This window comes from Monodon monoceros, unplaced genomic scaffold, assembly GCF_005190385.1.
Source record: "Monodon monoceros isolate NGI ecotype Baffin Bay Population unplaced genomic scaffold, NGI_Narwhal_1 Super_Scaffold_3, whole genome shotgun sequence".
Classification (NCBI taxonomy): Eukaryota; Metazoa; Chordata; class Mammalia; order Artiodactyla; family Monodontidae; genus Monodon; species Monodon monoceros.
This window is the reverse complement of record NW_021703780.1, coordinates 46313759-46326200: the sequence shown is the minus strand read 5'-3', so window position 1 is coordinate 46326200 and position 12442 is coordinate 46313759. Positions and strand designations below refer to the sequence as shown.

Here is a 12442-nt window from a genome sequence, read left to right as displayed (position 1 = left end):
AGCAAAGGAAACCATTAACCAGACAAAAAGACAACCCTCAGAATGGGAGAAAATATTTGCAAATGAAGCAACTGACAAAGGATTAATCTCAAAATTTACAACCAACTCATGCAGCTCAATATCAAAAACACAAACAACCCAATCCAAAAATGGGCAGAAGACCTAAATATACATTTCTCCAAAGAAGATATATAGATTGCCAACAAACACATGAAAGGATGCTCAATGTCACCAATCATTAGAGAAATGCAAATGAAAACCACAATGAAGTATCACCTCACATTGGTCAGAATGTCCACCATCAAAAATTCTACAAACAATAAATTCTGGAGAGGGTGTGGAGAAAAGGGAACCCTCTTGCACTGTTGGTGGGAATGTAAATTGATACAGCCACTCTGGATAACAGTATGGAGATTCCTTTAAAAAACTAAAAATAGAACTACCATACGACCTAGCAATCCCATTACTGGGCATAAATCCTGAGAAACATAATTCAGAAAGAGCCATGTACCACGATGTTCATTGCAGCTCCTTTTACAATAGCCAGGAGATGGAAGCAACCTAAGTGCCCATCGACAGATGAATGGATAAAGAAGATGTGGCACATATATACAATGGAATATTACTCAGCCATAAAAAGAAACCAAATTGAGTTATTTGTAGTGAGGTGGATGGACCTAGAGTCTGTCATACAGAGTGAAGTAAGTCAGAAAGAGAAAAGCAAATACCGTATGCTAACACATATAAATGGAGACAAAAAAAAAGTTTCTGAAGAACGTAAGAGCAAGGCAAGAATAAAGACACATACATAGAGAATGGACTTGAGGACACGAGAAGAGAGAATGGTAAGCTGAGACAAAGTGAGAATGACATGGACATATATACACTACCAAGTGTAAAATAGATAGCTAGTGGGAAGCAGCCGCATAGCACAGCAAGGTCAGCTCGGTGCTTTGTGACCACCTAGAGGGGTGGTATAGGGAGGGTAGGAGGGAGACGCACGAGGGAGGAGATATGGGGATATATGTATACGTATAGCTGATTCACTTTGTTATAAAGCAGAAACTAACACACCATTGTAAAGCAATTACATTCCAATAAAGATATATAAAAATAGAAAGATCAACTGCTGATCTCTTTAATTTAGGTTCAGATAGTCTGGAATCTTTTCCTCAAAACAAGGTGCTTGGTTTCAAATTATGAAATTTCAGTGACTTTTTGGTCTTTGCAAACCAAGCCAAAATTAGATTTTGAAACTCGCATGGCATTTAAAAATCTCAATTATCCAATATTCATAAAGTCCATTTTTTTAAAAAAAAAGTAAGATGGATGGACGATAATACGCTAATTCTTATCTAGTGGTGGAATAATTACTCATTTTTTTGTATTCAAGTTCTTAGAATCAGAGATGCTAAGGAACTGGAGTCCTCTTGATATATTATAAATAAAAAATTAGAATGCTTCTATTGATTTTTCTTAATTTCAATCCATCCTCTTCCAACTAAAATCAGAAAAATCATTACTTAATTTCAATATTACCAATTTACTGTACACTTTTTTGTCCATTAGGCTCTTGATTTTGAGTAATTTCATATGCATCAGACACCAATATGCTGTTTTTTAAATTATTTAATATTTTGGCATGCTTTTAGGAGAAGACATCTAATTGTTAATTATTAAAGTTCTTAGTAAATATTTATATATAGGTAAAAGTAAATCTCAAAAATTTTGGTTATGTTAGAATGTGTTTTATTAAAAGATGCTTAATAATTACTCCACATGAGCAGTGTCCTCTCTCATACAACTCGATCTCTCTTCCACCACTGGACACAACCACTTACAAAAATGAGATGGTTAGTTATTTTGGAGAGGTTAATGTTTCAGACCAAGTCATGTGGTTTTGCACAAACCTCTTAACCCGTCGAAGTTTTATTTACTTATATTTAAAATAAGAATAGGAAAATTTGGTCTGTTTTCTTCATAGAGCTGTTGTGATAATTAAATCTATATTATCTTAAATTTTTTAAAATAGCAATGCATATAAAGGTAGATAGATATACATATGTATATATGTACATATGTCATACACAATATTAGCATTTTACAAATAAATCAATATAATTTCCATATATCATAAATAGTACATAAGAAATAAGATTAGAAAAATATAGAAGCAAATTGATATTTATTCATTTAGTTGTATTTACTAAATGCCTCCCATCTATTTTGGATCAATATACTAGATTGATCCAAAGATTAAAAAGTTAAGCCTTTTCTTATGAGGGCTTCAATTTTTGCTACAAGAGAGGTAAAGCCTGACTGTTCTTTCCCAAAATATTTCTTGAACATCTTCAAACCAGGATGCTGCACTTGATGACAGTTTTTCTTTATGAGGCAGCTAGCAATGCACATAGCTCCGTGGACTATTTGGCATTCACTGAATATGTTTTAGCCGTAAATTGTCATAAAGCCACTTTCTTTTGAACCTATTTCATTTAGTCACAGGCTCTCATTTCTAGTCTCATTTTCAGGTAAAAGTGTTTCCCTGAGGGATGTAATTAACTGGTAGATTTAGAAATGGAAAACTATATGGATTTGGTAAGTCATTTGGATATTACTAAAAATACAAAAACACCTTGGACTTAAATCCTGAAAGAATTAATTAACGGTCTTCTCCTACTTCTGAGCAATCAAATCAACTCATGACCAAGTTTTAATTATTAGTAATTAATGTGTATGATGTCCTATTTTAGATCTCTCCCTAACAATCTTAATACAAGAAACAAACAATTCTTATTGAGAAAACATATGCTTCCAACAGGGTCTATTGTTTTGCTCATAGTAGACAGTATACCAAACTACAGATTTCTTAAAATATAGGTTGAAAGACAGTATCTCTCAAACATCAATATGTTTGAGAGCAATGTGATAAAATTATTTTGGCATACCCTTGAATTATAGATTTAGTAGTCCTATTTTTTAAATATCTCTGAACAATTCTAAAGCTCCATATATGTAATTTGTAATTTTCTAAAAGCACAAACTGGTACAAATTTTTGTTCTTTACTCAACATTGGACACGTAGAAGTTTTCTTGAAGTGGTAAAAAAAAAAAAAATCTGCTGGTGGAAGTGAAGGGAAAATGCAATAGTCCACAAGGGTGACTGTCATGAGACAGACAACAGACATTTCAGACACATGCAATAGCTAAGTATTCTGTATTTGCTGTAGAAGCAAGGCATGTTTTTAATTTCTAGTTACTGCCTTATGTGATAAATTGCACATGATTGTGACATGAGAATTTTCAGATGTCAAGACACTCCATTCTTTAAGGTTATAAGGGGTGGGTTATCTTTTGTTTTTCATGTTGCTACCTGTTTTGTCATAGCACTTCTAATGGGTCTTTCTCAGCCTTTCAGCTACATTTCTTTCTAAATCTATTTTTTCCTTATTCTCATGTTCATTTTGGTAACCTATTATTAAGTTTAATAAAATATAAATACATTATACATTTAACTGGTATATATCACCTATATAGGACAAGATATAGTAAAGGAAAACATTTTATTTTTGCAATCACACAGATTGAGACAAATCAATACAATAGAGCATGCTGTTAGTAAACAAGTAAGCGACCATGACTATTTTTCTAGACATAAATTTTTCCAGTTTATTTTCATTGAAGTTTTATGTCAACCTCCATGAAGGCTACATTCTATACTTAGATACACATAACTTCCATTTAATCAATGGTAAGATGTGCAAATAAATATAGTCAGGCACAACCTATATAGAGTCAAAGTTATTATGCAAGACACACTTTTTAGATTATTCAGGAAAAAGAGATATTCTGAATATTTTGGCTTATGCATATAGAACCATTTAGAAATTTATCATCAGACTTCAAATTTAGTACTGATCTTGGCAGTATTCATAGAAAAAGGGTTTATTCTAATTCCTTTTTACTAGCTTGATGAATGAATTACATATCTGCATTTTGGTTTCCTCTAAAATTTAGTTTACTACATAAAATGTGATCAAAGTCAGAATGGACAGTAGAGTGTAGGAGTTGAGGATGAAGTCTCTGGGTTTAGAGTCCAAGCCACTGGTCAGTGTGACCTTGGGTGGGTTACTTTGCCTCTCAGGCTCAGTGTCCTCATTCAGAAAATGAGAATGCCCTAGAACTTATATCATAGGGTTGTTGAGAAAATATATGAAGTAATTCCTAAACATACAGTGTTTGATGTGTATTATGTATACATTCCACTTTTGCAAATACCTCTTTATTCACATTATTCTTACTATTGAAACAGTTATACAAACATGGCTAGTCTTTTGTTTTTAGCTGTATTTCAATGTGAGCAATATATGTGCAAAATTATAATAAATTCTTGTGTATAAACATATAATACGTGTTATGAAGATACCCAATACATACTTCTTTATGACTATAATGATGAGCATTTTTTTTTTTTTTGCGGTACGTGGGCCTCTCACTGTTGTGGCCTCTCCTGTTGCGGAGCACAGGCTCCGTACGTGCAGGCTCAGTGGCCATGGCTCATGGGCCCAGCCGCTCCGCGGCATGTGGGATCTTCCCAGACCAGGGCATGAACCCGTGTCCCCTGCATTGGCAGGCGGACTCTCAACCACTGCTCCACCAGGGAAGCCCCTGTTACCAATTTTTAAGATGGCTCATTCTGTACTTGTTTTTGGTAAAGGCAGAGAAGCTAGTTGTTGTTAAGGCATCCAGTGGTGTATGAATCAGATAACTTCCTCTCCTATTTTCTCAATTTCTCTCACAGTAAAGTGTAAGAGACTGAGATATAGAACAGCATATCAAGAAGAGTGACATTATTACCCACTGTAAATAATCTTTTGAGTACCAATTAATCAATTCTCAGTAAAGAGGCTAAGAAAATTAATCTTCATGATGGATATTGAAGACCCATGCCTGCCAGTCAACAAGAACAACTATCTTACTGTTAACTCAGATATGTTAATAGAAAACTAGAATGTTCAGGAAAATGCCACACATTATATTGACAACAGGAAATGCTTTGTTTTAAAATATTTAACATTGAGTGATAGCCTCACTTTGTGTTCTTAACACATGACTGCATGGTTTATACAAAGATATTTCTGATTTGGATTGACTCTCATACTTTAAAGCAGAGTTCTGATTTACAGACTGAAGAGTAAAAGCCTGAAATTTCTTTTATGCTTATTTAACCACATGAGGGTTTTTTAATGTTAAAATAGAACTTAGATTATAAATGAATCCATTTGTTCTACAAAAGACTGTAGCATTCACCTCTATTTTCTATAATGGAACTTTTGACAGAATGACAAATTTGAGGAAAGATCAAAGTAGATGAACGTCAAGCTAAAATACTTTATCATATATATATATATATATATATATATATATATATATATTTTAGTTAGGATTCATCAAGTTGCTACAGAACAGAAATTATGCTATGGCTACCTGAGATTGTAGATTCACTTTTTTTTAAATATATCTTTATTGGAGTATAATTGCTTCACAATGCTATGTTAGTTTCTGTTGTACAACAAAGTGAATCAGCCACATTGCATTCATATATCCCCATATCCCTTCCCTCTTGAGCCTCCCTCCCACCTTCCCTATCCCACCGCTCTAGGTTGTTGCAAAGCACCGAGCTGATCTCCCTGTGCTATGAGTCAAATTCATTAAAAGTTGGAAATCATTATAGCATTTTGGAAAATGTATGGGTTATAAAATTTTGTTTTAAATATTGGTTTTCCTATATACTAGTAGTGTGACATTAGCTAAGCCTCTGAACTTCAACTTCCTCTTCTGTAAAACAGGGTTAACTGTGCTTCCTTTGAAAGCTTGTTGTAAGGATTACAGGGGTTCCATGTATGTCTTTATGTGAAAATTCTAGTACCTTGCCTGGTATGTATGCTCAGAAAACTGATGGCTTCATTATTACTATTGTTATTATTCTTTGGCCTCATACAGAACACAAATAATGTAATCAGTTTTGTAAATTACCATTCAATTGGATATTTGCAATTATTCATTGCATTATTTTTTGCAGTAAAAATTAAACCTTTCAATGGAATCTGCAAGAGTGGCAAACAGATGAAGTTTTCAGTTAACAGTTTTTTGATATTGAAAAAATACTTGATATTCAACCAACTTGACAGATTACTGATCACTGTTTTGTATTCCCTTTAAAACCCCCAAAAGTAGACAAACTTCTATATTACATTAACCAAGAGACACAGAGATAAAGATATAAAGAAAATGCTATATAATTAAAGGGTTACATTTTTAAGGGACATTTGTGGTTTCAAAGTATAAGCCTATATACTTTTAAGTGAAAAACTAAAGAAACAAGAGTAATATTTTAATAATATAGTTTAAAAAGCAATTTCCTTTAAAGGAATTCATGAAAACCTTTAACATGTCATTCAGTGACAAATTTAGTTAAAAACTGTTAGTGCTTCAATTTGTTATTAAGCTAAATGGCCTTAGTTCCATTAATATACTGAAAGTGAAAATTATCTAAATATTAAAAATAAGACCTAAAAGTACTATTTGGTCTCGTAAATGGCATCAAACTGGATCTGATTTAATCATACTGGAGTGTAATAAAACTTTTTTTGGACATATATAAGCAGGCATAAAGACTTTCTTACTCACTACTGTCTACTGTCCAAACTAGTGACCTTTGTTGAGTTCCCTGTTGTCATAGGATCATTATAGTATACCAAGAGCTACAGCATTATCTGAAAGAATGTCTGGAGTATGCACACGAATAACATCAACTGTAATTTAAAAACCTTATGCCATGTAACTTGCACAGGTGAATGTCAGAAATGAGAATATCTATACAGACACTGGCTCTAGAATTGCCATGGTACCTGTTTCTGCCATCTTTGGGAGCCAGCATTTTGAAATTAGTTAGAGGGGACATGATTTCATGAAGGGATCCAATGGGACCAGTGTCACTGACAAGAGAAGAAAGCTCCCTCCAATTGAGCAAATGTTCACTGTTGGGGCCACACTGAACAGTTTTCATCCTATCAAAGGTTTCTGCTGAGAGGCCACTAACTTTGGGAAATTCTCATTCCCTGTAGCCAGAGAAACCTACTGTATTCACTTCTGATTATTTTATGAGTTGGGAAAGTTATGAAATAAATGACTGCAATGTATACATAATTATATTTTTCTATACCTCAACTTGATTTCAATCTCAAGTTCCCATACTGCCAGTGGAGAAAAATTATCTCAGCCAGTTCAGATTAATTTTGGTCACGGGTTCCCTTGTCAACTCAGGAATTTATTTTCCTCCTCTCTTCTTTTCTGGGTTGGATTTAAATTTTGGAGGTGTTGGTAGCAGGGAGCAGCTGATCTTCTCACCTCTCCACATATATGTCTGCATTCTGGTCAGTGTTGGTCCGAGCTGATGCTACTGCTCTCTCCTCTGCCTTCCTGCAGAGGTGACTGTGAGTGGTTCTCTGCCACATCTGCTCCACTCGTGCCAGCGTGGAAAAACATTCTATAAAAGCATTTTTTCTACAGGATTTCACCTAGAACACACTGAGGTGGGGGAATTCAGTGAAGCCTCCCCAGGCTTCACTTTAGACAAATATTCCCTCTGTGTTCTAAACCTATGGGAGGCTTTTATTGGATAATTGATTTAGTGTACAGACTCAGACTCAAGACCACGCTAATGTCTTACACTAATATCTTAGATATTGTTACCTCTTGAACTTTCTTCTCAGCCTGAACAATGTTTATCTTGTAGATATATGGAGGCAGGTGGACAGGAGTCTTTATTTATTTATTTTTTGATAGGAGTCTTTTAAGTCTACCATTTTATGTCCTACTCAGAACCTACTCAAAACACAAGCTTCTGAAACTCAAAATCCCCTTTCTCACAAATCGTGGTTATTGAACTTCAAAAACTCTTAATTTAAACTCAATAGCCAAGAATGTTCTCTTCTCTTATTCAGCACTGGTGTTTCTGCTGTGATAGCCCTGCCCTGAGTTAATGCATTGAAAGATAGAGTCTGAATGGTGAGAGACCCATGGGTTATAAAGCAACAATAACAGAAATGATAAAATAATTACAATGGACACAAAAACTTATAGATTAATGTATCAAAATAGTAACAAACTGCGAGTGATTTCTCTGTCATTGCTATACAAGATCAAGCTTATTGTTTAAAAAGGATCAAAGGAGAATAGTAAGCAGGATACCTGGATTACAGGTTTTTTCTCCCCTTGGAGCCTGCTTCCTGAACTGTTTGGACTCCAAGACCTGACTCAGCCTGTTCTCTTCCCCAGGCGGCCCTCCCCTCCATCTCCATGCATAGGCTGCTCCTCTCAGTCCATGGTTCCCTCAGTCTCTGGCCTCTCTCTAGTCATGAGGAATCTCCAGGCTCTCTCATCTCTCTCCTACAGCATTTGTTTAACTCTACACTGTATTAGGGATATCTGTGTAGTGATAAGAGGACCAGACCTAGAAGGAGAAAACTTGGATTTTATCCCTGTTTCAAACATCCTGGCAAGACTATTTCAATTCTCAAGTCTGTCTGTGGATCTCATAACTGCCCTTGCATTGTTTTAAGTCTGAGGTTTATTGGCTAAAATTTTCAACTCCTTGTGTATAGAAATCAAGTCTCAAGTTCCAGTAGTGCTTTATACTTAGTAAATATTTGCTGAATCAAATAGAATGGCAGATGAGAAACAAGGAATTTACTGATAAATCTAATGGGATAAATGGGGAAAATAATGGTAAGTTTATTTTAGTTGACTAAATAAGTATCATCTTATTGACAGAGTGTAGGCAAGGGATTGGTTATGAGGCTCCCTTTCCCATCCCCTCCATCTCAGTCAACAATTGTGATTTCCTTTTCTTATGTCTGCAGAATAAAAGTTTTAATACTCTTTCTCTGCACAATTGAGAAGAGGTAATATATAGTAGTTCATTGCAAGGAAAAGGGCTGCAGATTAACTATGAATTCACCTTTCTGAATAAGCTCAGAAAGCCTTGCCAGGTAAACACCAAGTTAGATCACTTTCTTTAAAAGAAGATACAAATAACTCAGTTTCTAGACAACAATCTAAACCTTTTTAGTATTTCAACAAGTGGCATTTGGTGTTTTAGCTTACTACGTAACTTCATGTTGCTAAAGATTATCTATGTCAAGATAAAAATAAGCTTACCTCTCTCATTCTTAGCCCATCACACCTGCTATTCAATTATGTGCTCTTTGCTTGTGGGTACCTGGAATAGTAAGAAAGAATAGAAAACAAATTAAATATAACTCAGTAGCATTTTGTGAAAGGCAAATATTACAAATTTAATTGACGACAGACACACACTTCATAAAACTATTAGCATGCAACTCCAGCTGCAAAAACTGAACAATATGCCTAAACTGTTTAGCAGCAAAAAAGTAAACCAATTACATTGACAAAAGCCACCATAAACAAAAAACTGTATTTAAAAGATGAACAGTTTTGGCATTCATCCCTACCATCGAGTCTTTCACATTCTTTTTTCCATCAAAATTTAGCTTACGTTTGATGTTAGCAAGAATTGCATTACTATTATTGCTAATTTTAGTTCTGTTTATTACCTGAGGGTTATATATTGTAAAATAATTTTGGTGCCTCTAGTTAATGTTAATTAGTTGTTTTAATAACCTATTTGTTATGTTTTTGTAGGTTTACTTTTTTAACTATCAGGAACTTAATAACTGAGAATATTTAACATTACTGTTGCATAAGCAAAATTACAGAGTTACTATTAGTGTTACCTGTTTAACGTTTAGTCATCCTTTGAGTTCTGCGACATATTTCCTTAACAATCATCAGCCATCAAGTCTGATAGTCTCAAAAGAATTATCAGCCCTCTAAACTGCCTTCAAGGGCGGTGATATTTAGCACTGAAAATTACAAATAAAGTTTTTGAGGTTGAATAGCAACAACTGGCCAGTGACACTGATGATTTGTTTGTCAAAACAAATTGTTATAAACTACGCAAATGAAGTCCACACACTCCTTTGAGTGAAAATAAAGTGAATCTACACAATGCTTACATGTTGGATGGGATATTTAATGTGCGGGAAACTCAAAGGTTGAAGAACTAGGCATTTAGACAGTGGTAAGTGGTAATCTTACCTCTTTATACTCCATTACTCTTTCTCACGAGAGACATGCTAATGCAAACAAGTCAACCAGAATTTGTGTTTAGCAAGATAAAGCTTAGATGATAGTTTAAAATCCATTTATTATTCTAAATCCATTTATTCCATTAACATGTTATACATTAGTGTTTACTAACCATGATTCATGTAACAGTTTAGTTTGTTAACTTTTAAATTATTTAACAACCATAAGTTATTAATACACTTTTAAAGTATTACACAAATATCTTAAAACAGGCTTGGGTTCATTTTTGTAATTTTTAAATAGAAAACATTTTAGGCATCTCTTGAAAAAGAAATAAAGCAGGCATTTAAAGCTAGAAAACAAGTAATTCCAAATTTAGTTTTTACAAAAGTTTTCAGCTTTATTGACAAATTATGGCAAACATATTTGACAAAGTGTGGTTTCCTATTTAGAGAAGCTTACACATGGAACTTTATGTGTGTGTTTTTTTCTTTTTTAACAAATACAGGTTAAAACACTAAACAAATTCAGTTAGCTACATACATACAGTAGCTGCTTGTTTTCAACCCCATTAAAACAGCATTTAAAATTAAATTTACAAATTTAATATCGAACAGCTTCAACTAACAGATATTAAAAGACAGGTTAAAACATCTTATCTACAACTTTATTATAGCTAGTTCAAATATTGTGTTACAGTTTTTTAGCAACCCTAAACAAAGTTTTTGCTAGTTGTTGAGACTCAAAATCTGTTAACAGATTCATGCTCTTTCTTTAAAAAAAAAAGAGAGAGAAAAAAATGATTACACACAACAATGAAAACAACCAAGAGAATATCATCCTACTGAATGGTTTATAGACAATGCTTGCCAATGCTTCTTTTAGTCTGTTTCATAAAATAATACTAGTGTCAGTGTCACACCAACAGTATCAGGGAAATACAACAAATATATGGGAGCAACCATAAGCAGTTATCCCTAGAATAGGAACAAAAAAAAGGACTATTACTTGTCATGTTGCTGTTTATGTGGAGACCACAGGCTATGAATTGTCTTTGAGGTGAGGTCACAGGCGAGGAGAACCCTCAGTATCTACTATAGGGGTGCTCCCTGTATCCCCCTCGGGCTGACCTTGGTGGTGGTGCCTTCAGGCTGGAGCGGGTCATGGCCCATTCTTCTGGTGCTATGAACAAGAGAAAGACAGTAGCATTCACTTGGCTTCACAGTTATCAAAAACAGTTGTTTAAGATGCAATAGCCGAAAAGAGAATAAAGGATCTTAACACTGAGGGCTCTAGACTTACTACATTTTCCATATGGTGAGATCATACAAAAAATATATATTTTGAAATACAGCCACTTGGAATTAAACTTGCAGGGCATTTTTCAAAGCAGAGAAAGTTAAAGTCCATTTATTATGTGTTAAATAGAAAGAGGAGCATCAAGGTAAACCACCCCTCCCTAATCCTTTGCACAGACTCCTAAAAGAAACTGAATATAGGAAACCAGTGGTTCTTAGCCCTTGATTAACATAGAAACTCTACAAGGTGAGACCTAGAGTTTGGTATTTTTTCAGTGCTTGCCTAGATGACTCAGCGTCCAGTGCTGAGGTTCATTGTGCTAAACTATCCAAGTCAGTGAGACAGAAGAGGATATGGAGTAAATTTTCAGTAGCAAAGTCAGTAAAGAAAAATCTGTCAGTTTCTCGAAAAACAAGTTGGAAAATAAAGAGGTATTAGTACACTAGGAAAATTCCTCATTTACCTGTTAATCTGACTTCCAGTAACCTCAATGCTCTGAGACCTGGCCAACAGACAAGAAACAAGCAGCCAACCTTTTGAGTGTTGTGGAAAATAGCTTTCTTAAAGTCTATGTATGCAGAAGGGAAATGTAGTACTCCTTCAAAGGGCCAAGTGGTTTATGGTGACTTAAGTGGTTCCAGAAACTAGGTTATCTGGGTCTTTCAATTAGAAAGAATTCAGTTCTTCATTAGAAAGCAGATTTTATGCATTGGGCTATGGAGGGAGGAAGTATGGATATAAGAAAAGGGATTACTAGAAATAGACAAACTGACATTGATAGCTGATATACAAGGTGGTGGTAATGGAAATAACTGTAAAAGCGCTGCAGATTGAGGCCACTGATGTAGGGCATATGCCCCTGGATAGCTCAAGTGCCTCTAAGAATGTTTTTAGCAAAAACAATAAGAAAAATTTAAATTGTACTTACTATACTATAAGGAAAGGAATAATGATCTATAATATAGAAAAA

General features: G+C 34.4%; 1 protein-coding gene across 3 annotated transcripts in view; it reads right to left on the bottom strand.

The window, feature by feature from the left end:
* The window catches only part of KHDRBS2 (KH RNA binding domain containing, signal transduction associated 2), a 730387-nt gene that overhangs the window by 18088 nt on the left and 699857 nt on the right, over nt 1-12442 (bottom strand). For 2 of the 3 annotated variants that reach the window (XR_003796745.1, XR_003796744.1), the window contains 2 exons: nt 11182-11355; nt 9223-9283 (listed from right to left, as the gene is read on the bottom strand). Coding sequence is in view for 1 of the 3 variants with exons in the window: in XM_029243151.1 (XP_029098984.1) it covers nt 11258-11355 (98 nt within the window). In the remaining 2 variants the exon portion in view is untranslated. Of the gene's footprint in view, nt 1-9222; nt 9284-10273; nt 11356-12442 lie in introns of those variants that run through there. The other variant, XM_029243151.1, reaches the window with a different exon arrangement.